Source organism: Chironomus tepperi, unplaced genomic scaffold, assembly GCF_022539635.2.
Source record: "Chironomus tepperi strain 1889 unplaced genomic scaffold, CSIRO-AGI_Ctep_v1 contig_354, whole genome shotgun sequence".
NCBI lineage: Eukaryota > Metazoa > Arthropoda > Insecta > Diptera > Chironomidae > Chironomus > Chironomus tepperi.
The window spans coordinates 1,699,166-1,722,797 of record NW_027226476.1 but is presented as its reverse complement, the minus strand read 5'-3'; the positions used below and the strand labels follow the sequence as shown (position 1 = coordinate 1,722,797).

General features: G+C 30.1%; 6 protein-coding genes across 12 annotated transcripts; 3 read left to right on the top strand and 3 right to left on the bottom strand.

Annotated features, from left to right (window-relative positions):
- Positions 1 to 1,639: 1,639 nt before the first annotated feature.
- On the bottom strand, positions 1,640 to 5,626 carry Clic (chloride intracellular channel protein 5). Of its 2 annotated transcripts, XM_070645519.1 has the most exons (7): positions 5,424 to 5,626; positions 4,205 to 4,306; positions 3,330 to 3,679; positions 3,175 to 3,232; positions 2,982 to 3,092; positions 2,839 to 2,856; positions 1,640 to 2,068 (listed from the first exon to the last, which is right to left on the bottom strand). In XM_070645519.1, the coding sequence occupies exons 1-7, from the start codon at positions 5,490 to 5,492 to the stop codon at positions 1,991 to 1,993; spliced, it is 786 nt and encodes a 261-aa protein (XP_070501620.1). In that variant the 5' UTR covers positions 5,493 to 5,626; the 3' UTR covers positions 1,640 to 1,990. The 2 variants fall into 2 exon arrangements, with proteins under 2 accessions (XP_070501620.1, XP_070501621.1); XM_070645520.1 differs by lacking the exon at positions 2,839 to 2,856 and having other exon boundaries at positions 5,424 to 5,625.
- A 542-nt stretch (positions 5,627 to 6,168) lies between these two features.
- Positions 6,169 to 8,526, top strand: Pgant7 (N-acetylgalactosaminyltransferase 7). Its single transcript, XM_070645536.1, has 5 exons — positions 6,169 to 6,587; positions 6,674 to 6,919; positions 6,981 to 7,390; positions 7,452 to 7,643; positions 7,701 to 8,526. The coding sequence occupies exons 1-5, from the start codon at positions 6,410 to 6,412 to the stop codon at positions 8,409 to 8,411; spliced, it is 1,737 nt and encodes a 578-aa protein (XP_070501637.1). The 5' UTR covers positions 6,169 to 6,409; the 3' UTR covers positions 8,412 to 8,526.
- Positions 8,527 to 9,187: 661 nt separating this feature from the next.
- Positions 9,188 to 12,202, top strand: LOC139094403 (serine protease persephone-like). The gene is made up of 15 exons (XM_070645441.1): positions 9,188 to 9,665; positions 9,739 to 9,793; positions 9,851 to 10,036; positions 10,099 to 10,318; positions 10,387 to 10,405; positions 10,483 to 10,520; positions 10,579 to 10,644; positions 10,706 to 10,814; positions 10,881 to 10,929; positions 10,993 to 11,028; positions 11,084 to 11,247; positions 11,311 to 11,319; positions 11,385 to 11,441; positions 11,500 to 11,541; positions 12,126 to 12,202. Exons 1-15 carry the CDS (start codon positions 9,599 to 9,601, stop codon positions 12,200 to 12,202), a joined length of 1,194 nt encoding a protein of 397 aa, XP_070501542.1. The 5' UTR covers positions 9,188 to 9,598.
- A 129-nt stretch (positions 12,203 to 12,331) lies between these two features.
- On the bottom strand, positions 12,332 to 12,913 carry LOC139094402 (pupal cuticle protein C1B). The gene is made up of 4 exons (XM_070645440.1): positions 12,806 to 12,913; positions 12,615 to 12,744; positions 12,449 to 12,551; positions 12,332 to 12,381 (listed from the first exon to the last, which is right to left on the bottom strand). Exons 1-4 carry the CDS (start codon positions 12,911 to 12,913, stop codon positions 12,354 to 12,356), a joined length of 369 nt encoding a protein of 122 aa, XP_070501541.1. The 3' UTR covers positions 12,332 to 12,353.
- A 1,263-nt stretch (positions 12,914 to 14,176) lies between these two features.
- Positions 14,177 to 20,617, top strand: Nt5b (5' nucleotidase B). Of its 5 annotated transcripts, none has more exons than XM_070645659.1 (8): positions 14,177 to 14,257; positions 15,088 to 15,146; positions 17,223 to 17,428; positions 17,499 to 17,809; positions 17,889 to 18,241; positions 18,507 to 18,758; positions 18,834 to 19,182; positions 19,242 to 19,716. In XM_070645659.1, exons 1-8 carry the CDS (start codon positions 14,192 to 14,194, stop codon positions 19,380 to 19,382), a joined length of 1,737 nt encoding a protein of 578 aa, XP_070501760.1. In that variant the 5' UTR covers positions 14,177 to 14,191; the 3' UTR covers positions 19,383 to 19,716. The 5 variants fall into 5 exon arrangements, 3 of the variants coding, with proteins under 3 accessions (XP_070501760.1, XP_070501761.1, XP_070501759.1); XM_070645660.1 differs by lacking the exon at positions 14,177 to 14,257 and adding an exon at positions 14,856 to 14,920 and having other exon boundaries at positions 19,242 to 19,715; XR_011544786.1 differs by lacking the exons at positions 14,177 to 14,257; positions 15,088 to 15,146 and adding exons at positions 15,365 to 15,615; positions 20,299 to 20,617 and having other exon boundaries at positions 19,242 to 19,452.
- crm (cramped chromatin regulator) lies at positions 20,260 to 23,186 on the bottom strand. 2 transcript variants are annotated; one of them, XM_070645656.1, is made up of 3 exons: positions 22,834 to 23,186; positions 20,547 to 22,737; positions 20,260 to 20,465 (listed from the first exon to the last, which is right to left on the bottom strand). In XM_070645656.1, the coding sequence occupies exons 1-3, from the start codon at positions 22,840 to 22,842 to the stop codon at positions 20,323 to 20,325; spliced, it is 2,343 nt and encodes a 780-aa protein (XP_070501757.1). In that variant the 5' UTR covers positions 22,843 to 23,186; the 3' UTR covers positions 20,260 to 20,322. The 2 variants fall into 2 exon arrangements, with proteins under 2 accessions (XP_070501757.1, XP_070501758.1); XM_070645657.1 differs by having other exon boundaries at positions 20,260 to 20,462; positions 22,834 to 23,185.
- Between the last annotated feature and the right edge of the window lie 446 nt (positions 23,187 to 23,632).

Genomic DNA, 23,632 nt, shown 5'->3' with positions numbered 1-23,632 from the left:
CTATTAAGATTCAGATTTCTTGAAATATGTAAGAAAGTCAAGATCCAGTAAGATCAATAACAACGTTTTCAACAATTAGACGGATGCTTATGTAATCCAGGGGTCAAATCATCTACACCTGACTTGAGGCAATAACTACCATAGGTTCCATAGGTAGCTTAAACCTTCCTTTTCAGTTTTATAGATTTCAAATTTTTATAGCCAAAAGCAACAACAAAAACATCCAATTATCCTGTCAAATCGAATTAAATTACGCATATATTCGCTTAAATCAGACGCTAATGAAGCACAAGATAAATAAGATGTCTGAAAAAGTTAAATGATTGTTAATTATATTTTCGTTATCCGAATAAGTATTGAATTAACAAAAATTATCTTACGTCACAATCTGAACGGAAATGAATGAGTCATTTATTTAACTCATTAAATAATTGCATGTTAACAAACGTGTATAGTCTGACTTAAAGCAATAAAGCTGTTAATTGTTTTATAATTATTAACAGCTTTGAAGCCGACATTGTTTGGTGAGGTGATGTGAATGTGTTGTTTTATGACAAATTAAAGGAACACGACTTTCTTAGCCGGCTTTTTATTTTTGTGTGTGAGGAGCTTAAAACTTCTTCATTCGTCAATGAGTAAGTGAAAAGTTTTAAAGATTGTTCCTAGTACATGATGAATAATTAAACAAAGAAAAGAATAAAAACTGTAAAAATAAATAAAAATAGATGAAGCAGATGTTCATTTGTGTCGTAATTTATTAATATTGGAGGTTGAAACTTTGTTGTTTAAAAAATCATTTGGAACTAATGAAAATTTTTATGGTTTTTGTGCAGTTTGCAAAAAGCCGGTTTGCTGAACTTTAAAGCCGGTTTTGTGTTTTTTATTCGTATAATCAATGACTAAACTGTGGAATTTATTGAAATGAAAATGTAATAAACTTTGATTGTGATTAAGGCATACGTTAATGATGTTTATGAAAGAATAATTGCTGTTTAATGATTTATTAGAAAAATAACGACTTTTAAATATTTTAAAATTGAATCATCAAAGTTGAATTTTAAAAACATTTGTATGGTTTTAAGTTTGGCTATTTATTTCTAATTTAATGATGTTGTATGGTTTTAGTCAAATATTAAAACTGTTGAGAGGTTTATACAAATTAGTTCAAATTCAAGCTGTTGTAGTGATTTGGTCCACAATTAAAACCATGCAAATGTTTGATTTTTCACCTTTAATTCAAAAATCGACGCAGAAAATAGAAAAATTCTTACTCATTCTCACCAAAAATCATCCAATGTGCTGTATGCTGCATGCATGCATCTATAAAGTAGTAAACAATTATCATCGCCATAAAATTAATAAAGCATAGAATCCATTTTCAATATGTTTTTTTATTGAAATTATACTTTAATTAGTGATTTTTACATATAAATTTAAATGGAAAAAATAGAAAATAAGCTAATATGAAGAAACGAAAGTAACCACATCCAATATTAAAAGAAAAATTAAAATTCCCGATGCAAAAGTTAACTTAATTGCTCTAACAAATGCTTATGAATAATTTGAAGTTTATTCCACTGGATAAGCATTAAAAAAATTCTTTTACTTTTGGTAAAAAAAGGCACATTTGAAAAAAAAATAATTTTAGAATTTCTTGTTTTTTATTTTGCATAACTTTCTATTCGCAAAGTTTTTTTCTTTCTTTATTCTTATTACTATAGCGTTCCATCCTTCATTATATAAATTTTTTATATTTTGGAATAAAAAAATAACTTTCCAAAATTAAGCTGTTTCATTGTAATTGTAATAAAAATGGTAATACTCATTTTTTGTGTTTATTTTATAAAGATTTCATACTTTTAAATAAAAGTTTAAATTGTATTTTTTTAATCAATGATCATTGTTTTTTTTTGTATATTAAGCATTTACTGAATTATTGATATTATTAAGCAGTACATCCATTTCTGTCTAAAGAAATACAAAAAAATTCTTAGTCTGTGATGTCAATTGGAATTGATGTTGTAAAGGTTGGAGTTTCCAATTCTTCATGCTTCTTCATTTTTAGCATCTGAAAAATATAGTAAGCAAAAATAATAGAAGGTCATAAATAACTTAATTCATATTGGATATGAAAAGGTTGTTTAATTGCAACTTTATATTCATACAAAAAAAATAATAAAATTTTAACGGTTTTTTAAGATTTGAAACGATTGTCAAGGGGTATGCAACTATGAAGTTAATTTTCCAAGTTCAAATCAAGATATTTTCACAAAAATTACTGAAAACGATAATAAAATGATTATCAGCAACAACTATTAAATAAAAGTCGACTAAAAAACTAATTTAATTTTCAAGGAAAAGTCATTCATAGTTGAATACCCCTAGAATTAATACAATGATGAATATGACAGCTTGTGAATTTTACCGACACGATTTTCCAGGTTTGTGCTGAATTTATAATTTTAAAATGAGATTTTAATAATTGAGCTATTGTTCAATTTATGTATCATCCTCAAATGACGTCACAAAACATTAAGGATCAAAATTCAATGTCTAAAGCTATACGATACTCTTTATTAAATGATAAATGAATAAATCAAATGGACAGCACTTGTGAACAAACTCTAACCGATAAACAAATTAAAGCCATGAACAGGTTCAAAGGCATAAAGCAATAAACCTTGTATAAATACAGACATTAAAGTTATATCGATAAATATCAATAATAGTTTTAGTAATAAAAATGCTAATGAAATCAACTGTTAAAATAATCATAATATGGGAAATGATTGCTGATCAATAAATAAAGAAGCACATCAATTTGATTCGTTGACGTACCTTGTGATCACCCTTAGCCTACATACAATGTTTTTCAATATCAATGAGCAATTTGAGAAACAAAAGAAGGTAATATTTTATAGCCATTGTTTATACGCGATTAAATAGCATATATGCATATATAGATGTATTAATTAACTCACCTGCTGAAGTTTATAGTGATTTATAATGTCTTGATCTGCAGGACATGATTGGGTAAATGCATCTAGTTGATACATATGATACATGTACTTCCATAATGCAGCTAAATTTGTCTACAACAAAAGTAACAAGTTGTTAACATACAAATGTCATGAGATCATTGGAGTCATAAAAAATATGTTGTATTACACTTACTGGAATTTCAAAATCGCTGAAGTACTTTCCAGCAACGCGAATATGCTGCAATCGAGGCCTAAAAAACATACGAACAAATAAAGTTTTATTTGCATAATAATTACATAGATATGTATATTGACATATTCTGATTTCAATTTCCTATTGACACTCACATAAGTTCACAATCAAAGCAGCACATTGTATCACCGGTGAGAAAGCGGCTGTTTCGTTGTGTCAAATGATCATTTATCTTCTTCAAGTGTGACAATAATGCATTATTCTTCTGCTCATCCTTCTTCACGAGCACCAATTTCAATTTAGAATATAAATTTTCAATTAATGTTGCAACTTCCTTATCTTGTACAAAAAGATTATGACCTCCTGGGATATTCTTCATAATATGGCGTTCAATCTTATCATTCTCAAGAATTGCCAGTCCATTATCAATCAAAATTGGTGGATGTGTTGCCTCAAAATTTGTACGAAAATCCGGTGGTGGCTTTTGCATGTCAACCGTAGTGACCTACACGAGTAATCAGCGATATAAACATATGAAAAAAAAAATGATGTAGTTTCTCATGTAAACAATTTTTAATTCAATTACTGAAGGTGTATTATGTTAGTATGATGAAATAAAATTAATGATTGAAAAATATTATGAGTCAGTCACGAAAACGCATTCTCGATGACTTAATGTTTTATTTTAGAAACTTAAAAAATAAATTTAGAAAATAACGAATTTTTGAGTTTTAAAAAATAACCGATTTATGAAATTTGAAAAATTCTGAACTGAATTGAAATGAAAATGAATTACTGAACAATTTTGACGATTTTCAAAAATTCAAAATAACGTTCATTTTCATAGAAGCATTAAATAATGACTTTCTATGTTCAAATGCAGAACACAAAGGAATTTCATCACCGATAACTTAATACCGGTCAAACAAGTGAACATACTGACCATAATAACTAGTTATCATTGCAAATAATATGCATATAAATAAAAATTGATGAGTAAGGAGTTTGAGAAATTATTTAATTTACATACCTTTAGACTAATTGTTTTAAGCTCTGCCAATAAGTACAAGTCCATGAAATATTCTTGACAAAACAAGCAAGCACCTTTTCGCCGGCCATCGATAGTTGAAGCCTAGTTGAAAAAAATAGAGTACGAAAATATCCATAAGTACACATACTGTTTGTGAATGTATGACTCTTGTATTATTTCTCTTAAAAAGGTGAACAAAAAAAAATTGTGTAAGCATTTCAATGAACCACACCTATCTGCTTTAAAACATCATTAGAGCCGTAATTGCAATGGGTACAATCATAAATGAATTACAAATCACCCATTTATGTCGTACTCTATGCCTTATTTTATCACACATAAGTACACAATAATACATTGTAATTAATAGAGGAGCATTGAGAACATAACACCATAGTGATTTTACAGTTCAAGTTAAGTCATTTAGCGCCCAATATAAAAAATGCCTTCACACATTTTTTATCACATTTAAAAGACTCTAATTAATTGATAAATAATTTAAACAGCAATTCCATTCTCTCTTTATAGAACACTCATTTTTATCACAATGCGAATAGATAAGCGATGTACAAAAAAAACTTTATTATACAGCAATACACACGAAAAACAATGTGTGTTGTGATCATGGACATCATCTTTTACGATGATATAATTCACAGAGACTGCTAAAAATAAATGAATTGTCTAATAACTTTCTGATGTCTGTTCTCATCATGCATATGTGTAAATATTATTTTTTTTAATATGCCGAATCTTGAGCCTCAAGTAGCCAAGATCAATATTATTTTACTGTAAGTTGGTTGTACGAATCATTTACAGCACAACTGAATTATTTTCTCATAAAATATCATGTGACTTAAAGTAAACTTATGATGAATAAGCTAATAAAACTGTGAGACGGTATAAGAAGAAAAGAGTTTAAGCGCAAGTAGATTTATAATAACAATTTACAATTATGATTTTCTCCCGTCCAAAAAAATGTTAGTAACTTTATGTATAGAAAGAGATTTAACAATGAATGTATTTAACATTTTCATTTTAGAGTGAATCATAATTTCATCTAAACAGGTCAAATAAACAAAACAAGTAATGCTTGAGTCGACTATAAATGTTATATATTGGATGTAATATCCAGCACATATATCTATGCCTCTTATATTTTGAAGAATTTTTACTTTTGAATTTTTAAAAAAATTGTGCAATCTAACGCTATACTTACTTTTATGATTAATTCAATTTCCGGAACTTCTCCATTGGAAGTTCCATTTTCTTGTTGATCCTCAGACATCACTTGTTGTATTTTCAACGGGTTTTGATCACAAAACTATTAGAAATAATATCAAACAAAATAATAAACTTGTGATGAAAACTTAAACTTGATTTAATGATTTAAACCGTACAGTTTGAACTGTTCTGTCGGGTAAAGTTGAAAGCTCATGACGCCTATTTTCTCCAACATACGGCGCATTTTGTATAACTTGTTTTACTGGATTATGCTGCAAAGTTTTCTTTAAAGCTTTTATTGTGCTTTTAAATTTTTTAATTTTTTGAGCTTACTTTGATGAAAATTCAGTGAAATTTTAAGAAAATTTGTCAATTTTATTTCATTTCAAATGATTTAGGCTCAGAAAGAGAAATTGTGCTCATTTGTCTAGTTGCAACACAAATCAATTAGTTTTGGAGGTCAACAAACTACAAATCACATGAAATATTCTCAAGATCCGTTAACAGACAGGCGGACAAGAATCATCAAAACAACAATTTTATTCAAAAACAAACTTGAAGTGAGCAAAATTGAGCAACTGAATTTAATTCTATTAAATAATTCTTTATCTATAAATCTTATATCTTATCTGATAATATACATTTATTACCCATTGAATTAACTTTTTCAATTCAGAAAATTACATCATATCTCTTTAATAATACTACAAAAACAGTGCCGACAAAAACGGTCATAAAATATTTAAAGTAAATTTGAAAAGAAAAAAAAATATTGAAAACTAAAAAGTAGCAAAATTAAATAGATTAAGTGACTGGATTAATAGAAAGATCTGTAAATAGGAAATTATGTTGTATAAGGAATCTTATAAAGTTGAAGTATATAAAGTTTCATTCACGTTTAATTAAATACGAGACGTGGCAAAAATTCTGGTTTTATTGTTGACATTTTAATAGAACAAAAAAAAAAGAAAGGAAATAGACATGAAAGTTTATGCAAGAAAGGGCAGATTAATTAGAATAGGTTTAGTACTCTGTATCATTCCCCTGCTGTATTTATTAATTAAGTATTCAGAAACCAGGAAGAATTCAAGTAAAATTTTTAATGGAAGATTAGCATCAAAATTAATTAAAGAAGAAGACGTTCATCTGTTGTCTGAAGGTATTTGACCTATTTCCAATGACAAAATTTCACACTATCATGCGAAATAACAGATAAAAACTAATGTTTGTTTGATCAATTTATAGGACATGGGAATTATGAACCGAAAGAGGAAGAACACTTTAATGGACCTGGTGAAGGAGGCTTGCCATTTGATACAGAAGCCGTTAACTCTGACGATTCTGAAATAGAATATGGTATGAATATGTTTGCATCTGATCAAATATCTCTCAATCGTACGATAAAAGACACAAGACCTAAAGAGTGTAAACGATGGAATTATCCAGCAAATTTACCGACAGTTTCAGTAATAATTGTATTTCATAATGAAGGTAATTTACAGTTCTATTGTTTAAATTCAGCTGACTAATTATCTACTTTTCTCATAAACAGGCTTTTCGGTACTAATGCGCACAGTTCAAAGCGTTCTCAATAGAAGTCCACCACAATTTTTAAAAGAAATTTTACTCGTTGATGATTACAGTGATAAGACAGATCTTAAGGATAAATTAGACAAATATATAGAACGATTTGATGGAAAAGTTCGGGTAATAAGAAACGAAGAACGAGAAGGTCTGATTAGGACACGTTCAAGAGGAGCACAAGAGGCATTAGCAGAAGTAATAGTTTTTCTAGATGCACATTGTGAAGTAAATAAGAATTGGCTGGTTCCACTTTTGACACCAATTGCATTTGACGAAAAGACAATGACAGTACCAATAATTGATGGAATTGATCATAAGACATTCGAGTATAGACCAGTTTATGGAGAAGGACATAATTTCCGTGGAATTTTCGAATGGGTGTGTAAATTGTGTCAATAAATCAAATTACTGCCGTGCTGATTAATCAATTTATTTACAGGGCTTGCTATACAAAGAGAATGAGTTGCCTAAGCGTGAAGAGAAACGTCGCGCACATAGTAGTGAACCTTATTATTCTCCGACGCATGCAGGTGGTCTATTTGCTATCAACAGGAAGTACTTTTTGGAACTAGGTGCTTATGATCCAGGGCTTCTAGTTTGGGGCGGTGAAAATTTTGAGCTAAGTTTCAAGGTAATCATTTTGTGCTACATTCCAATTGACAGAATTATAACTGTAAATTCTTATTAGATTTGGCAGTGCGGTGGAAAAATCATGTGGGTTCCATGCTCTCGTGTCGGTCATGTGTATAGAGGTTTCATGCCTTACAATTTCGGCAAATTAGCTGAAAAGAAGAAAGGCCCTCTAATTACAATAAATTACAAGAGAGTCGTTGAAGTATGGATGGATGATCAGCATAAAGAATATTTCTATACTCGTGAGCCAAGTGCACGATATTTAGAAATGGGAGATATTAGTGATCAACTTGCATTAAAAGAGAGATTGGGATGTAAAAGCTTTTCCTGGTTTATGGAAAATGTTGCTTATGATGTGTATGATAAATATCCACAATTGCCAGAGAACATTTATTGGGGCGAGCTTATCAATTCAGCTAATATGAAATGTTTTGATGCTATGGGTCGTCAACCACCTAGTCTTATTGGATTACAGCACTGTCATGGCTATGGAAATAATCAGCTAGTTAGACTCAATGCAGCTGGACAGTTAGGTATTGGTGAAAGATGTGTAGATGCTGATTCAACAGGCATCAAACTCGTCTATTGTCGACTTGGAACTGTAGACGGTCCGTGGGTCTATAAAACAGAATCAAAATCACTATTTCATAGAACACAAAATAAGTGTATAGCAGTTCATCCAGTCTCATCCTCTCTATCCTTAATGCCTTGTGATCCTAACAATAGTTTTCAGCAATGGATGTTCAAAATCATTAAACCTCGATAAATCTTCAACATGTACATCGTAAACAATACATCCATACAAAAGAGAAGTCTGAAATTATTACTGATTAATAGAAAAAAAAAAAAACAAAACAAAAAATATTTTGCAATAAAGTATTAATAAAATTTTAATTAAAAAGAATAAATGAAACAAAAGGTTTGAGGGGATTTTTTTTACTAGCGAATAAACAAAGGAAATGCACAGTTAGCATCGCTTTGACTGATAATATGGTAATGTATGGCTGAAAAACTTCAATTTGTTGAGTTGTTTATTGTATGATAAAACAGAATTGGGCCACAAATGAAATTTTGGCGCCAAAAAATTTGTTCATAAATAGCAGATTTTTGGTAGAATTTTTCAATTTCAATTGAGACTTTGGTGAGATAAGACGTGTAAATTTGAAATTCAATCTACAATATTAAGGATTGATAAGACTTGAAACAAAACATTGCAAAAAACTGCTTTATATAAAATGCAAAGGTTACTTTGATTAATTTTGACAAAAGAATTTTAAAAATTTGCAATTAAATTCAGGTAATCATAGAATGCGCTTTGCGAATTAAGCGATCGTCATTACTTCTTACCACTGTTAAAGAAGAATTCTAGTTAATTTTTTAATTCTCTACACATTCTCAATACATTTGATATGTGACATATCAACACTAATAAAAAATCTTATACAATCAGAAATCAGTGTATTTAAATAGTATAAAAACAAGGGGAAATGATCTTTTAAATACTGATGATACACTGATTCTTGAGGAGCATCCACTACAGTTTTGACTTTCATCCGAGCAAGAGAGTTATCAGTAAAAAAAAATTTTTTCTTCTTTCGTACTGAGTATAATTTCTGTAGTGCCTAATTTTAATTTTGTGATTTATGATTTCGCAATGATATTTATCGACTTTATGTTGAAGTATTTACAATATACAATGTGAATTTAAATATTTTTAAACCAAAATATCAAGTTCAGGAGGTGAAGAAAAAAAACAAGTTTCAAAAAAATCCACAGAAAGTTAAAATTAAACTTGAAGTCATATTTTTGTCAAAAAGAAATTATCAAGTGTGTTAGTAGAAGGTTTAATGTTATTCTCATAAATCACAGAATCTCTTGGAAATTTTTTCGTAATTTTATTTACTACGTCTATCAATACTAGTCTGCTAATCTGCCTAATCGGACATATAATATATGACAATGTTTTTAAAATATATTTTTGTGATTTTCCTGAACGTAGTTTTAATTAATTCTCATGAAGGTAATATGAGTCATCCGGAACACTAAAAAAAATAAATTCAACAAAACTGAACTTGTTTACTATTTCTTTCTAGAGGGAAGTCAATGTCCTAATTTTGATGGATCTACTGGTATATGCAGAGTACAGACGTAAGTTAAGTAATTGTCTATCAAATACAAAAAAAAATCATGATAATCTATTTATAGTAAGTGCAAGTGGGCTTTAGACGGCTTAAAGAATAAGCAATTCACAGTACGACAGTTAGTGCAATGTGGTTTTCAAAATAGGAATGTTATAATATGCTGCAAAGAAGATATTCCACCACCGCCTGTTGATTTAGTTATGCAAACTACAACAAAGAAGCATCAACCAGGGGATATTGTGTACACAGAGTAGTTCTAATAGAATATAACTAGTGTAATATGATACTTAACTCTATTAACTTTATTTACAGTGATGATGATTTACAAACAATACCAAAAGTGCCAAGAAAAGCAGTACAAGCATGCGATAAAATCAAGAAAATGAATTTCTTAGGTATTGATTTTCACATTTTGAACGGAAATCGCACTGAAGTTGGGGAATTTCCGCATCAAGTCGTTTTGGGCTATAAAGATGAACTTGATAGTTCAAAAGATCCTTCATGGGATTGTGGTGGTAGTTTGATCAGTAGAGTGAGTATTAAACGGGAAGAATCTTTCGTTTTACTTTAATAATGACTATACAAACTTGATTATTTTAGAATTTTGTATTGACAGCGGGTATGTTATACATGTATAAATTATTATTATCACGGGTTTTTCCAATAACTATTTATCTCCTCTGACTATTTATTAAGCTCATTGTGCCAATAGCAAGCAGCGACAACCGAAAGTTGTAAGTTCTATTTGGCATTCAAATTTCGTCAGTTCTCTTAAATTCATTATTTTTACAGATACTTCTTGGAAAAACCTCTTTAGACAACGCAGATGAACTTGACGCTACTGTGATCGATGTTAAAGTATGATCTATTTTTGAAAATTTTAGTGAATATTTAATTAATTATAAGTTATAACTCATAGGTAGTCCACTTACATCCACAATACACTTCAAGACTAAAATACAATGATATTGCTTTAATTGAGATGAATACACCGCCAACATTTGAGTTCTCTAGGACTCTTAGACCAGGTATCGATCAAAACATTTGATTCTTAAATTTTGTAGGAATGTTCATGTTGTATAATAAATTTCTAGCATGCTTATACACAAAATCAACATTATTAAATGAGCAGGCAATAATAACGTAAGTTAGTCAATTCAATACAATTTAATACATATAGCTAATCTATATTGTTTATTTTGATAGCGGCTTTGGAATCATAGAAGTGCAAACAAGACAAAAGTGAGTAATAGACTTGTCGTAATACTTCCGTCATACTTATAACGATTTATTTTAGATCAACATGGATGATGAAAGCATTTTTGAGGGAACTTCCATTAGATGAATGTCGTGCAAAATATTTACCCACTGGTTTAAGTAAAATACCAGACAATCTCAGAATAACACAAATGTGTGCGACAGGCGCTACGCCTGATGGAAGTTCGATCGATGCATGTCAAGGCAAGTTTAGAAAGATTATTTTTTTCATTATCAAGTGCTAATTAAGCTTATTCATTAATTTAGGTGATTCAGGTTTGTAGTCCCTTTATATGAGTGTTAATTAACTTTAATTAATGTTGGCATATCCAATACAAAAGGTGGACCTCTTCAAATTAAAGAAACGGTTCTTGCTGATCCATTCTATACCATCGTAGGTAATTATTGACAAATTTAAGGCTTTTTTAGTACTTTATCAATTATTTTTGATAACAGGTGTTACATCATTCGGTGCTAGTTGTGGTTCGTCAATTCCAGGTCAGTAAAAATCACATTTTAGTGATAATCCTAGCTAGAAGAAATATTAGATTCATTAATCATGTCAGTTCATTGCTATTTCCATGATTCTGACATTAATACCCCGTTGATTGAGTTCACAAGAATTATAAAGTATAAGATCACTACAAAAGAACTATACTTTACGAGGTGATTCAACTTTATATGCACATGGCTAGAAAATTGCAGTTAAACTTGCTAAAGGCAGTTTTGTAAAACAGTAACACTATCACTATCAGTTAGTCATGAGAGTATTACATTCAATGGTAGACAAGCTTTGTTGATTCAGTTTTATCTAATTGGATATTGACTTTATAGACGCGTAGGCACGTTTCCTTACATGAATGCTGTCATAAGCAACATGATCATTAATTACATCTAATGTCATGAACATTGTGCGAATCATTGTCATGTCTACTTAATTGCGATAAATTCTAAATCGGCGTTTGGTGGGGAATCCAACCCACATCCTTTGTTGCCTAGCCAATCGACTGAAAAGGCTTTTTTTCATCACATTACTGATTGCATGACTGATTGTTTACTAATAATTATTGATTGATTTTTAGGTGTTTACACGAGAGTATCAGAATATCTCGATTGGATTGAACAAGTTGTATGGCCAAGGGCTAAAGTTGAAATTTAAAGAACAAATAATTCTGTGTTACAAAATAAATAATTATATAACAAGTGATATACTTTTTTCTCAACAAATAAAAGCTTTATTTCAGAAACTCAATTATCAAGTTCTTTCAATCGATTACATTTCACTTTCTACCGATGTGATGTTGTAGAGTTTAGTGGTAAAGGACTGGATGAGCAGCTCTGTTGGGAAAAGGATATTAATTAATTAAGATGATTATTATCAGGACTTAAATGAATTGATAATTACTTGTAGGCCAATGGAGCGGCATATGGGGCTGCGTATGGAGCGGCGTATGGGGCAGCATATGGGTATGGAGCGTGGGCAACAGCGGCAACGGCGGCAACTGGGGCTGAATTATAAATAAAATCAGTTTATTTAACAAATTTCAACTTCAAATTTTTGCTCAACTTACCGGCGACAACTGAGGCGAGTGGGTGAGCGATGATGCCTGGGTTGTTTGTGTAGTCGCTTCTTGATACGTATGATTGTGAGTGAGCGGTGTTGACGGCTTTGCTGTATGATGAGATTGTGTTCAATGCTCCCTATAAAAATATTTTAATTAATTTTATTTTTGACACTTTTAATTATTTAAATTAATCGTACTCTGATGGTTTGATCAGTTTGGACTCCGACTGAACCGTAATCTCCAGAGATGGTTGCGAGTGAAACAGCGAAGATTGCTGACAAAACAACGAACAATTTGAATGCCATTTTTGATTTTTTAAATAAGTTAATTTTTTCTAAGGATTCTTAGGTTGCTTTATCAACGTTGATATTAAGACTGAATGATCTACTGCAAATTGCATCGAACTTATATACCTAATATGAGTGCATAAGAATTTGTGAATTTGTGCCATGGTTATTACACACTATAGACATTCACTTAAATGTAAATTGTATTAAGTCAATGCGTAAGAGCAATGTACCTACAAAATCTATATGTGTCTACATATGTCTTGATATTAATTTTTAACTTTATATTTTATTAAACTTTCAAATGCGTGTTTTTTATGTCTGTAAGTGGAAATAAAGTGTAACAACAAATTACAAAAGGAAAACCGAACATATAGACAGGCAGTATTACATATTAGAGAAAGAAATGTCCACCACGTCATTGATAATGTGTTGCATACTCGATAATATTTACATTATCTTAATTAAAATCCACTTTGGAGCTGACAATAATTATTCCATTAGAATGATTAATATCAATCTCATGTAAGTATCATGGCCTGCAATTTAATTCATGGCATCATGACATGTTAATCATGATTGATTTAATTGAAATGCAGTTCATTATGTCTAAGAGATTTCAATTGATAGTTTTGATGACTGATCATTAGCTTTTTATGGTATATAGATGACGTACATGATTTTCAGATTCAAGGTGTAATGTCGGCATGAGTGTTTCAGATCACACTTAATCTAGATGTAAATGGACATCATTTATAAATAATCCCTTTAATTAATTTGAGCTTTGATTCCACTTGATAGAATTCTATTATATAGGATGCTTATCGATAAACTTGATAAATTTTGAAGGGTCTTTAGTGATAAGCGAGTGTGCTTGCCTGGTCATATCTCGATTTTGGTGCTCGTTCTCACATATCAATTACAGATTGGAGTATTAATGTTTGTTAATTGGCATACCGCAATTCCCATTTGACGATATCTGGTTCCAATCAAAATATTCTCATTTCACATCCAAAAATCCTTCCGAAAAACAAACATTTGACCTGACTTAAAAATAGAATTTTCCGCATTTTCAGACTCCATACATACAAATTTGTTGCTTATTAATATAAATCGATGACATATGCGTAAATTTATTAAATTTAATGTGATCGTTAGCTACGCATATTATATGTCACACAGGAAAAAGTGTTGCTAACTGAAATCAAGTACTTTGCATTATAAACATAGTATACATTTCAATTTTAATAATTTAATTCAATTGTGAATTTTTTGAGATTATTAAATTACATAAAGATGATTTTCAAGATCGCGAGAAAGCAGCTTGTAGCATCGTGTCTTGTTTTGCGTAGACAACTGAAGGTGTTTTTATATATTTTTAATTTTTATGGATTTTCATGTTTTGACATATTTATATGATGTTTATTTTCCGTGGACCATGAGCTTATCATTTGTTTATGAGTATTTACAGCTGTAAAATCAAGTTCAAATCGAGCGAATGAACATTTAAAGCTTCAGTGAGCCACACTTATTAACAAAAATGCACTTCAGTCTGAAAAAGTATAGATTTTTATCAAAAATATTGAAGTTGAAGACAACAGAGATAAGATTAAGTGCATTTATAGAAAAATATAAACAAATGATATGCGGTTAACATGACGCATGAGTCTACTAATCATTTCCACATATAGTTTTTATTTTGAATAGTCAAATGAATATGGCAATAAGCAATAGCGCCAATAGCAGGTCTATGTTAAGGCTTTTCAATGAATACATTTGATTTAATTGAATTTATTGATGTATACACATAACAGTAAATCAAATGGATAGAATTACTTTCAATTTAAATGCCTGGATAGCGAGTTTTATGCAGATTGTGCATGAATTAATTTTGCGCAAGTTCTTCTGGAAGTTTCACAAATCAATTCTTCTAACGGTCAAAAAAATTTTAAAATCCACATTTCTGTGAGAAAATTTTTCCAAATAATTTTCCTGTCTGCTCAATATTCATAAATTAATTAAAAAGTAAGTTTTAAAATAAGTTAGCATATTTAGTGAATCATAAAACATAAAGATCATCCAATTGGCATTGTCATTTCATTCAATTTAGTGAAGAATCTCAATGAAAAACATGAAAATCTATCAGACAAAGAATTTTCTTCTTAATTTTTCAAGTTTAATTATTTATTTAGACTGTTGCCATGGACTTGCCTTCACCGGACAATAAATATTACAGAAAAGCATATCAACGGTAAGTAATTTAATTAACAAAATTATTATATTTTAATTAAAAAGATCCCCAAAAGTGCCGAACAAAAAGGAATGATTTTCAATTTGATTCTCTCCGTGTTAAGTTTCAATGAGAAAATAGTGAGCATAATCCCCAATCGTGAGCGAAATCAAACATAAATAAGAGAGATATTCTCAGTATTTTGTGAGTTTTATAAAGAAAAAAATCGAATTGCAGTCATCATCAGTAGTGAACATTTAGTTTGTACATGCAGTAGTTTGACTTAAGTTGTTAAAAATATTTTTACTATTTACTCGCTTCCTACAATGTCTCAAGTAGTGGAATCAACAAAAAGCAAAAAAACTATTAAAAGTGATTTCGTTAATTCTCATTCACTGTCCCAAAATGATAGTGAAATTAGCATTACATGTGACAGTTTTTATGAAATACCTTTCTTTGAAATGCCAGCCAAACGTGAAACTGACAAGAGGTATTAATCGAGTTTATTATTTTTAATTAATTACATATTATGAAATAAATCAAGTTTATGAATGTAATTATTATTATTTTATAAAAAGTCATCTTGTGCATCATAATATTTTTGTAAGGAAATCTCAGTCAGTTAACAGAGCAAAACAACCTGATAATCACAAGGATTTTGTTTTCATTTTTTTGTTCTCATATTTATTTTTTATGCGAACTTGAAATTTTTTTGTTATATATTTTTATTATTGTTCCTTTGTCTCTATTAAGGCAAGTCGCTGTAAATGTTTTTCTTCTTTTTTTTTCTTTCGTAAAATGCAATGCACTCAGATATTTCGTACAGCTGATTTGCTGTGTTTGTTTCTCTTTACATTATGTTTTTTTCCCGATGTGTAAACATGATAGCATCTAAACAAATTATAATCAGATGTGTAGACAATTTTCTATCAAAACAACAAGGGACATCCAATTTCACACCCTAAAATTCTGATCAAATTTTTTTTTTTTTTTTGCGACTCAGAAACATGTCTTCTTTTCTCGTGCATATACATTTTTTGAAGCTTTTATTCCACAAAATACCTAAATAAATCAGGGAAAAAATTAATTAGAATTCTTGAATTTCATTCATTTGATGCATTTTTATGCGGTACTGCTTCACTAATGTGGATTCGGTTGAATAATTTTTGATTATTATTCGAGTTACATGGGATTCTTGTTGGATTTTAATTGGAGCAAGTCTATTAGGATTTGAGTCTAATAGAAATAAAAGCTTCTAGAAGCTATCTTTAGAATAAATCTGTATTGTCTAAAATTATGGTGATATGCCACGATTGAAACTGCTCATGATGTGGGTTGATTTGGACAATATTGTCCATTTAGAATAATGTATGAACCTAAGAATGTCACGTGGCAAAATTGAAAAATGCACCTTTTCCTAGTTCTAGGTTCCATCCCAGAGAAACAGACTAGGGCTGTTTTTCACTGTACTCGTCATTCTGTTTACTGCTCTATATTCGGGTAACATAAATTGTACAATTTGTTAAAGTAAATATTTATGTCATGAAAAGAGGAATTCTAAAAGTATGTAAATTTTAGATTTGGATTAATCCAAAACACAATTCCCATATCTTTACGAATCGCTGTACAATTTGACATTTATTAATTCAGTTCCCCCTTTAATTTGTTCACAAATTAATCCACATCAATGTGCCAAAAAAAAACTTACAAATAGATAAGGAAATATTCAACACAAAATTGTAATTCCTCAAATATTCCATTCGGAAATTTACAGCAACAAAAATAATAAAAATAAAAAACGTGTGAATTGAATCAGCACATTCGTATCATATCATAGTAAAAAAATACAGCAATAATAATAAACACTCGTCAAATGTTTGATGATACGAGAAAGTCTGAACTTTTGAACTCGAAAGGAGTTCCATTAGATTAATACCTGATAAAAAGTCAGCTATAAATAAGAATAATCAAAAGTCGTGCTTCTTCTTATTTTTTTATAGTGTCAGTCAGTAGATTCCCTAATGACACTTTTTATTGCTTAACAACATCGTAGATTTACATTACATAGATCAATATCTCTTATTTCTTTCCGTACAGAATTTTTGTTAATCGATCATTGCATTTGGAGAAAATAAAATGGATAGGACTCGACATGGATTATACATTGGCAGACTACAAATCTCCACAATATGAGCAGTTAGGATTTAATTTAATTAAACAACGATTAGTTGACGTTGGATATCCTGAAGAGATACTTGAATTTGAATATGATAATAGCTTCCCGATTCGTGGCCTGTGGTTTGGTAATTTAACTATTGCATGCATGAATATTATTGAATTATAACTAATTTTTATTTCCTTCATTTATAACAGATACGCATTTCGGAAATTTGTTGAAGGTTGATGCCTATGGCAACATACTCGTTTGTGTACATGGATTTGAATTTCTAAAGCCTCATTCAATTTATGACCTATATCCAAACAAGTTTCTTCAGCTGGATGAGTCTCGCGTTTACGTCCTCAATACATTATTTAATCTTCCAGAAACTTATCTGCTTGCTTGCCTTGTCGATTTCTTCACAAATTCACCAAAATATCAGCGCGAAAAGACTGGTGTGAAAATTGGCGAATTATTCATGTCTTTCAGATCAATATTTCAAGACGTTCGCAGTGCCGTTGATTGGGTAATTAAATTTGTCGGATAATTAAGTAATAACTAGATTTAATTGCCAATTTTTTCATATTTTTTATTGCCGTACACAGGTACATTTGCATGGAGATTTAAAATCAAAGACTGTAGAGAACCTTGATCATTACGTTAAAAAAGATCCACGATTGCCGTTATTATTACATCGAATCCGTGAAGCAGGAATCAAAGTCTTTCTGTTAACTAATTCGGACTACAATTTTACAAACAAAATTATGACATTTTTATTTGACTTTGAGCAGCGACCCGTCGGTTTAGGCGAGTCACAAAAGGACTGGAAAAATTGGAGAACTTATTTTGATATTATTGTTGTTGACGCTAGAAAGCCTTTGTTCTTCGGTGAAGGAACGATCTTTAGACAAGTCGATATGAAAACTGAAAAGCTGAAAATGGGCACTTATTTGGGAAGGTAAGGATCAATTAATTTTTAACGGTCATTTCCAAACCTAACAAAGGTTTTAATGCTTGAAAGCATACAACAACCTTTCAAGCTCAGTAGCAAGTATTACAATATTTAATCGAGAAATAAATATTTAATCTCAGCTTAAAGGATCAAGACCCGTTCATTAATGAGATTTTTACCCCCAAAAAGCCTTACTGATATACTCGCCATAAAAAATTCCGATTTTGATAATTCACATTGTTTATCATCTTATTCAATTTATATTCATCAGATTCCAAGAAGGTCATATTTATTCAGGCGGTTCTTGTGATGTTTTTACGTCGATTATTGGAGCTAAAGGAAAGGATATTTTATACATTGGAGATCACATTTTTGGTGATGTTTTGAAGAGTAAGAAGAAGCGTGGTTGGAGAACGTTCTTAGTTGTGCCTGAATTACATGATGAGTTACATGTATGGACAGATAAATGCCAATTATTTTACGAATTACAACAATTAGATGTTAAATTAGGAGAAATTTATAAGTGAGTCCAATTATTCAATTCTGATCAAATTCAGTCATTAAATGCAATAAAAATAATATTTGTTTTCTTCTATAGACACTTGGATTCAAGCACAAAGGAAAAACCTGATATATCAACACTTAGAAATAAGATTCGTGAAGTTACACATGAAATGGATATGAGCTACGGAATGTTTGGCTCATTATTTAGATCTGGATCTAGACAAACATTTTTTGCTTCTCAATTAATTAGATATGCTGATATTTACGCTGCAACCTTCTTGAATTTAGAGTTCTATCCATTCAGTTATATGTTTAGAGCTCCAGCAATGCAACTTCCTCATGAAAGTACTGTTGAACATCAACAAAGATTTAAGATTGATGATACAGCTGGAATTTTGACAAGAGGACGTGTTCTTGGTCATAAGAAGGGTGCTGATCTGAAAGTAAGTAGTTGCAGACAATCCTTGGCATGAAATTAACTAACAATTTTTCATATTCACAGCCATTTTCGGATAATCTTGTACATGTAAGACCATTGACACCACAAAGCGTAACTCACGATCATGATGAAGATGGGTGCGATGACGAAGATTCTGATGATAAGAAATCAGATAGACGATCTGATGAAGAACCGAATATTTGAGTTAAAATATGTCCACCCGTACTTCTTCTTCCAAAGCAATATTAGTCAATATTAAAGCAAATTACTTTTGGTGAGGCTCATACCATAGATACTAGATGACCAAAAAATACATATATGAAGCACTTGTTGCAAATTTACTGTTGTTATAAAATCTTTAAAAAATAATATTGTGACTTTAAAACTAATATTTTTCTGCCTTTGTCAGTTCTTTTTTAACTACTCATACCACTTTTTTTGTATGCTTATTTGATGTTTACGGATAAATGCTAAGTAATGTTATTTTAATAATAAGATTTCACCTTTTTTCGTGTAACGCAAGTTTAATAGTTATATACATCCTATAAACTTGAGCTCAAAATTAAACATTATTTCCTTCTGTTTGTTACTAAAAAACTAGTTATTTTCTTTTATTATTAGATAAAAAAGAAAGCAACGGAAATGCATTTGAAATTTATTAATCTTAGATTAAAAAATTTTAAAGTATTATTAAAGATTGTCTCAAATGATTTTAGAAAGAAAAACTCTATTAAAAATGAAAAATGCGATTTTATAAGCTTAATTTATTTTGCACAAAAATATATATGAGAATGTACTAATTAATTTTTATGCGAAATAAAATGAAAAATTCCTGATAGCAGAAAAAAACGCTGAATTTTAATGCTAATTTTTAACAAAAATTAAAAATTTAACGTATTTTTAAAATTTGAATAAAATGAATTTTTGAACTTCAGAAAATAGCCGAAATTCAAAATTTGAAAATTGAACTTTTCGATGAATTTGAAAAAGTTTCGTTAAATTCAAAAATTCAAATTTAAAATTTTCGTTAAGTTATGAATTTCAAAAATCCGTTAAAAGTTTGGAAATAAAATACAAGTGATTTAAATATTCTTTAATATCTTAAGTATAATTTATTTAGATACAATAAAGGATTAACGAGAAATTACAAGTTTTCATCTGTATCGGTTGCACCTTGACTCTTGTTACCATAAAATGAATCGAGATGTCCTAAAAGGCTGCTTAGAGATATATTGTCAAAGTCCTCTGATACTCTCTCATTCTCATGGTCCCAAAATCTCAAATCTGCTTGATAGATAGATAGATAACAACAATGTAAAATGAGCTACGTATGAAAAAAAAAATAATTATCAAACATTAAATACTTACCATAATCATAATTTGTTCTGTTTGAACTTCCTGATAAAGTCTCTAATAAACTTTTTATACTAGATCGAGAACTCTCTGAGAAATTTTGTACTTGTGATTGCTTTGATGACATAAATTGTATTTTGTCTTCTAGGATTTTAGTAACTTCATCTACAGGACTACTTCTCGATTCTTCATCCGTCGTTGACTTTTGCAAGTCATTTAATTGCGTCGTAGGCGTTTGATATAAATTTCGTACAACATGGTTGTGATTATTATTATTATTTTTAAAATAATTTCCATTTATGCTGTCTGGTCGATATCGATAATGCTGATTTCGCCACCATTTCGATTGATGTGGTTTTAATCGCGGATTCATATTTGGTCGCATAAATGTATCAAAGGACGGAGTTTTGAATGTATTACTACTTTCACCAAATTCCTTGGTGTCGACTAAATTCTTCTCTAAATTACGATTATTGAGCATTGCAACTCCATTTGGTTTTTCAATTAGACTTGCGACCATCATTAAGTGCTTTAATTTACTACCAATATTATTGGGCTCAACTTTAATCTGTTCAGATGAGGATATGCCGTTAGATGTGTTAGAGGAATTTTCTGGATCATGCCACTTATATTCAATAAATAATTTCGAGTCTGAACCATACATTAAATAAAGATCACCGATCGTGAGGTCACTTGCATTCTCAACGTTCCAGCCTTGACGAATTTTCTTAATTGTATCCTCGTTAATTAATGGCTTAAATGAGTATTCTTTAGGATTCTTTGAAGCACACAGCATTGACTTTTTGTTAGGTTTTGTAGATACTACATTGCAATTTTCATTTTTAGTTGATAAGGCCTTATTTGTTTCAATATCAGGTGAATCCTTCTTCTCATCAATGACTGCCTCAGGCTTTTCAATCTCATTTGATATATCACTTACTTTAATAACATTGCTTCCATCCCTTTTCTTAATCTCATTCAGATCATTTGAATCATTACTCTTATGCTCATAAATTATACCCAAATCATCAACATTCTGTTCATCTGGCTTCATTTTCCTCGCATCCGATACAGCATTAATCTTCTCTGAGAAGCTATCATTACGTATTCGTTTCGCTGAATTTTTCGATATGTCTTTAAGGTGAGAATTTTTCTCCATGCAAATCTCCTCTCCTCGCTTTCGGGCACCAATTCTGACCTCGTATGAATTCAAGCATAGACTGTAACTACTTAAAAATTCATTTAGCTGAATCATGGGTCGAAAGATTTTACAATTTTCAGGGGGATAAAAATAAAGTCGAGGTTCTTTGCCCTTTAAGAATTTTGCATCTTCTTCGGACTGTGCAATAATCTCGTCACTCAATTTTTGGCGACTATTCTGTTGAATAATTTTTACTACGTATTTCTCATGTAATCTTACATCTTGAGGTCGCCATTTTTGCTCTAATGTCTGTAGTAGACAGGATATTCTCTTTTGTAGTGGAAGTGAAACTTTAATACGTGGATTTTGTGCTAATCGCTGGACATATGCCCATGATTCTTGATTTGAAGGACGAACAATGACATCAATACGTTGTGGCAACTGGATATCCTCTATATTATTTCCTTCTAATTGATTAAGCTTCTTTAAGGCTCGACATGATGGTGTCTTAATTTTAATATTCTTTCCCTTAACACGAACAGTCACACTTCCTCTATAAACGAGATCTCTAAGTTTCAGGAAACTCTTATCTGATGACATTATTAGCTTCTTTTTCATTTCCCCATAATTAATTAATACATAAAGTTCTTGTGCCAATTTCTTTACGTCGTCTGAAAACTTTAAATATTTTGATGCTTTTTGAAATAATTGATAGTAATGTTGTCGGACGTGCTCCTTAGTTTTATAGTCCGATTCTGTTGGATTCTTTCGTTTCATTTTGAGGTTGATGAATCGTGAAATTTGCTCAAAATCACGTCCGTGCTCATTAAGTGCATCAAAGAAGCATTTCTTTTCCTTCATTGTCCACTGGATTCGAATGTGTTTTGATTGACTGGGAGTTTTCGGTTGATTTACTGTATTTATTTCATTTGGCTTTTCTTCCTTCTTTTCAGTCTGCGTAGTGATTACAGGATCCATTCGCATAATCTTGGATTGAATAACACGAGCACTTGTTCGAACACTATCCTGTGTAACACTTCCGAGCAATTCATTGGAATTCATTTTCTAAAAAAGAATAAATTATGAATCATTAAAATTTATGGATTAAAAGAAAAAGAAAAGTTTAAAAATAAAATGTTTATTTTCGTGAATATTTCTTACCATTTCCATAGCTCCAGTAAATATTTGAAGACTGTTGTGAGTGAGTTATTTTTGTAAATTAATGCAAAAAGAACAGATATTAATAGATTTTGTATTTTGTAAATCAAAATATTTTTATTTTTTAAATTTGTCAGCCATTTTTGCAATTCTGTATTTAATTTGACATTTACATCAATTTCTTCACTTTCTACCGCCTAATTTCACTATTTCTTAATGTGTTTTTAATTATATTAACAGTGTTTGTGCAGAGTTAATTGTTAAAACATCCACAAAGTGTATAGAAATTTAAATTTTATTCACAATATAAAAATTCTGACGAACTATATTCCCTCTTTTCTCTTTTGTTTATATCAGGGGTGTAGAGTGGAACTTGATATAAGCTGCAATGTGAAAAAATTTCTACTTTTTCTAGAAACGTTCTTAACGACTTTTATTTAGATTGTTTGAAATGTTTATAAACTTTTTGGTAAACTTAATTCTTTGTTTTTAAAATTTAACGGTTTTTTTATTTATTTTTCTAATCAAAGTTACCTTTGGAAAATATTTTGTTGTTGTAAAATTTGTGTAAAAATTTTTTTAAATTATTTTTTTTAATCTGCACCAATTACGGCAAAGTCATGGTACTTTCATGGCATTGTAAGTACGTCATACCGCCTTTTATGACTAAATAGGTCAAAATCCGACGATCAAACGAAGTTAATGTTCAGTATGACGCACGTTTAAAGAATTCATGCAAGGAAGCTGTTGATATACAGTATTGCATTTAGTATTGGAAATTGGAAAGCGATAGGGCCATTTT

Excerpts from the sequence above, each read along its gene's own strand:
- LOC139094403 (XM_070645441.1), top strand. The coding sequence starts at position 9,599 with ATGACAATGTTTTTAAAATATATTTTTGTGATTTTCCTGAACGTAGTT. Across the intron at positions 9,794-9,850 it reads GGTATATGCAGAGTACAGAC|TAAGTGCAAGTGGGCTTTAG; the intron begins GTAAGTTAAGTA and ends ATCTATTTATAG. Across the intron at positions 11,542-12,125 it reads TTGTGGTTCGTCAATTCCAG|GTGTTTACACGAGAGTATCA; the intron begins GTCAGTAAAAAT and ends ATTGATTTTTAG.
- Clic (XM_070645519.1), bottom strand. The coding sequence starts at position 5,492 with ATGTCTGAGGATCAACAAGAAAATGGAACTTCCAATGGAGAAGTTCCG. Across the intron at positions 4,307-5,423 it reads AAATTGAATTAATCATAAAA|GCTTCAACTATCGATGGCCG; the intron begins GTAAGTATAGCG and ends TTTTTCAACTAG. Across the intron at positions 3,093-3,174 it reads TCAGCGATTTTGAAATTCCA|ACAAATTTAGCTGCATTATG; the intron begins GTAAGTGTAATA and ends CTTTTGTTGTAG.
- crm (XM_070645656.1), bottom strand. Across the intron at positions 20,466-20,546 it reads CAGAACAAATTATGATTATG|CAGATTTGAGATTTTGGGAC; the intron begins GTAAGTATTTAA and ends CTATCTATCAAG.
- Pgant7 (XM_070645536.1), top strand. The coding sequence starts at position 6,410 with ATGAAAGTTTATGCAAGAAAGGGCAGATTAATTAGAATAGGTTTAGTA. Across the intron at positions 7,391-7,451 it reads TCCGTGGAATTTTCGAATGG|GGCTTGCTATACAAAGAGAA; the intron begins GTGTGTAAATTG and ends ATTTATTTACAG. Across the intron at positions 7,644-7,700 it reads ATTTTGAGCTAAGTTTCAAG|ATTTGGCAGTGCGGTGGAAA; the intron begins GTAATCATTTTG and ends AATTCTTATTAG.
- LOC139094402 (XM_070645440.1), bottom strand. The coding sequence starts at position 12,913 with ATGGCATTCAAATTGTTCGTTGTTTTGTCAGCAATCTTCGCTGTTTCA. Across the intron at positions 12,552-12,614 it reads ACTCGCCTCAGTTGTCGCCG|CCCCAGTTGCCGCCGTTGCC; the intron begins GTAAGTTGAGCA and ends TTTATAATTCAG. Across the intron at positions 12,382-12,448 it reads GCCGCTCCATTGGCCTACAA|AGCTGCTCATCCAGTCCTTT; the intron begins GTAATTATCAAT and ends TTTTCCCAACAG.
- Nt5b (XM_070645658.1), top strand. The coding sequence starts at position 15,452 with ATGTCTCAAGTAGTGGAATCAACAAAAAGCAAAAAAACTATTAAAAGT. Across the intron at positions 15,616-17,222 it reads AAACGTGAAACTGACAAGAG|AATTTTTGTTAATCGATCAT; the intron begins GTATTAATCGAG and ends CTTTCCGTACAG. Across the intron at positions 19,183-19,241 it reads AGAAGGGTGCTGATCTGAAA|CCATTTTCGGATAATCTTGT; the intron begins GTAAGTAGTTGC and ends TCATATTCACAG.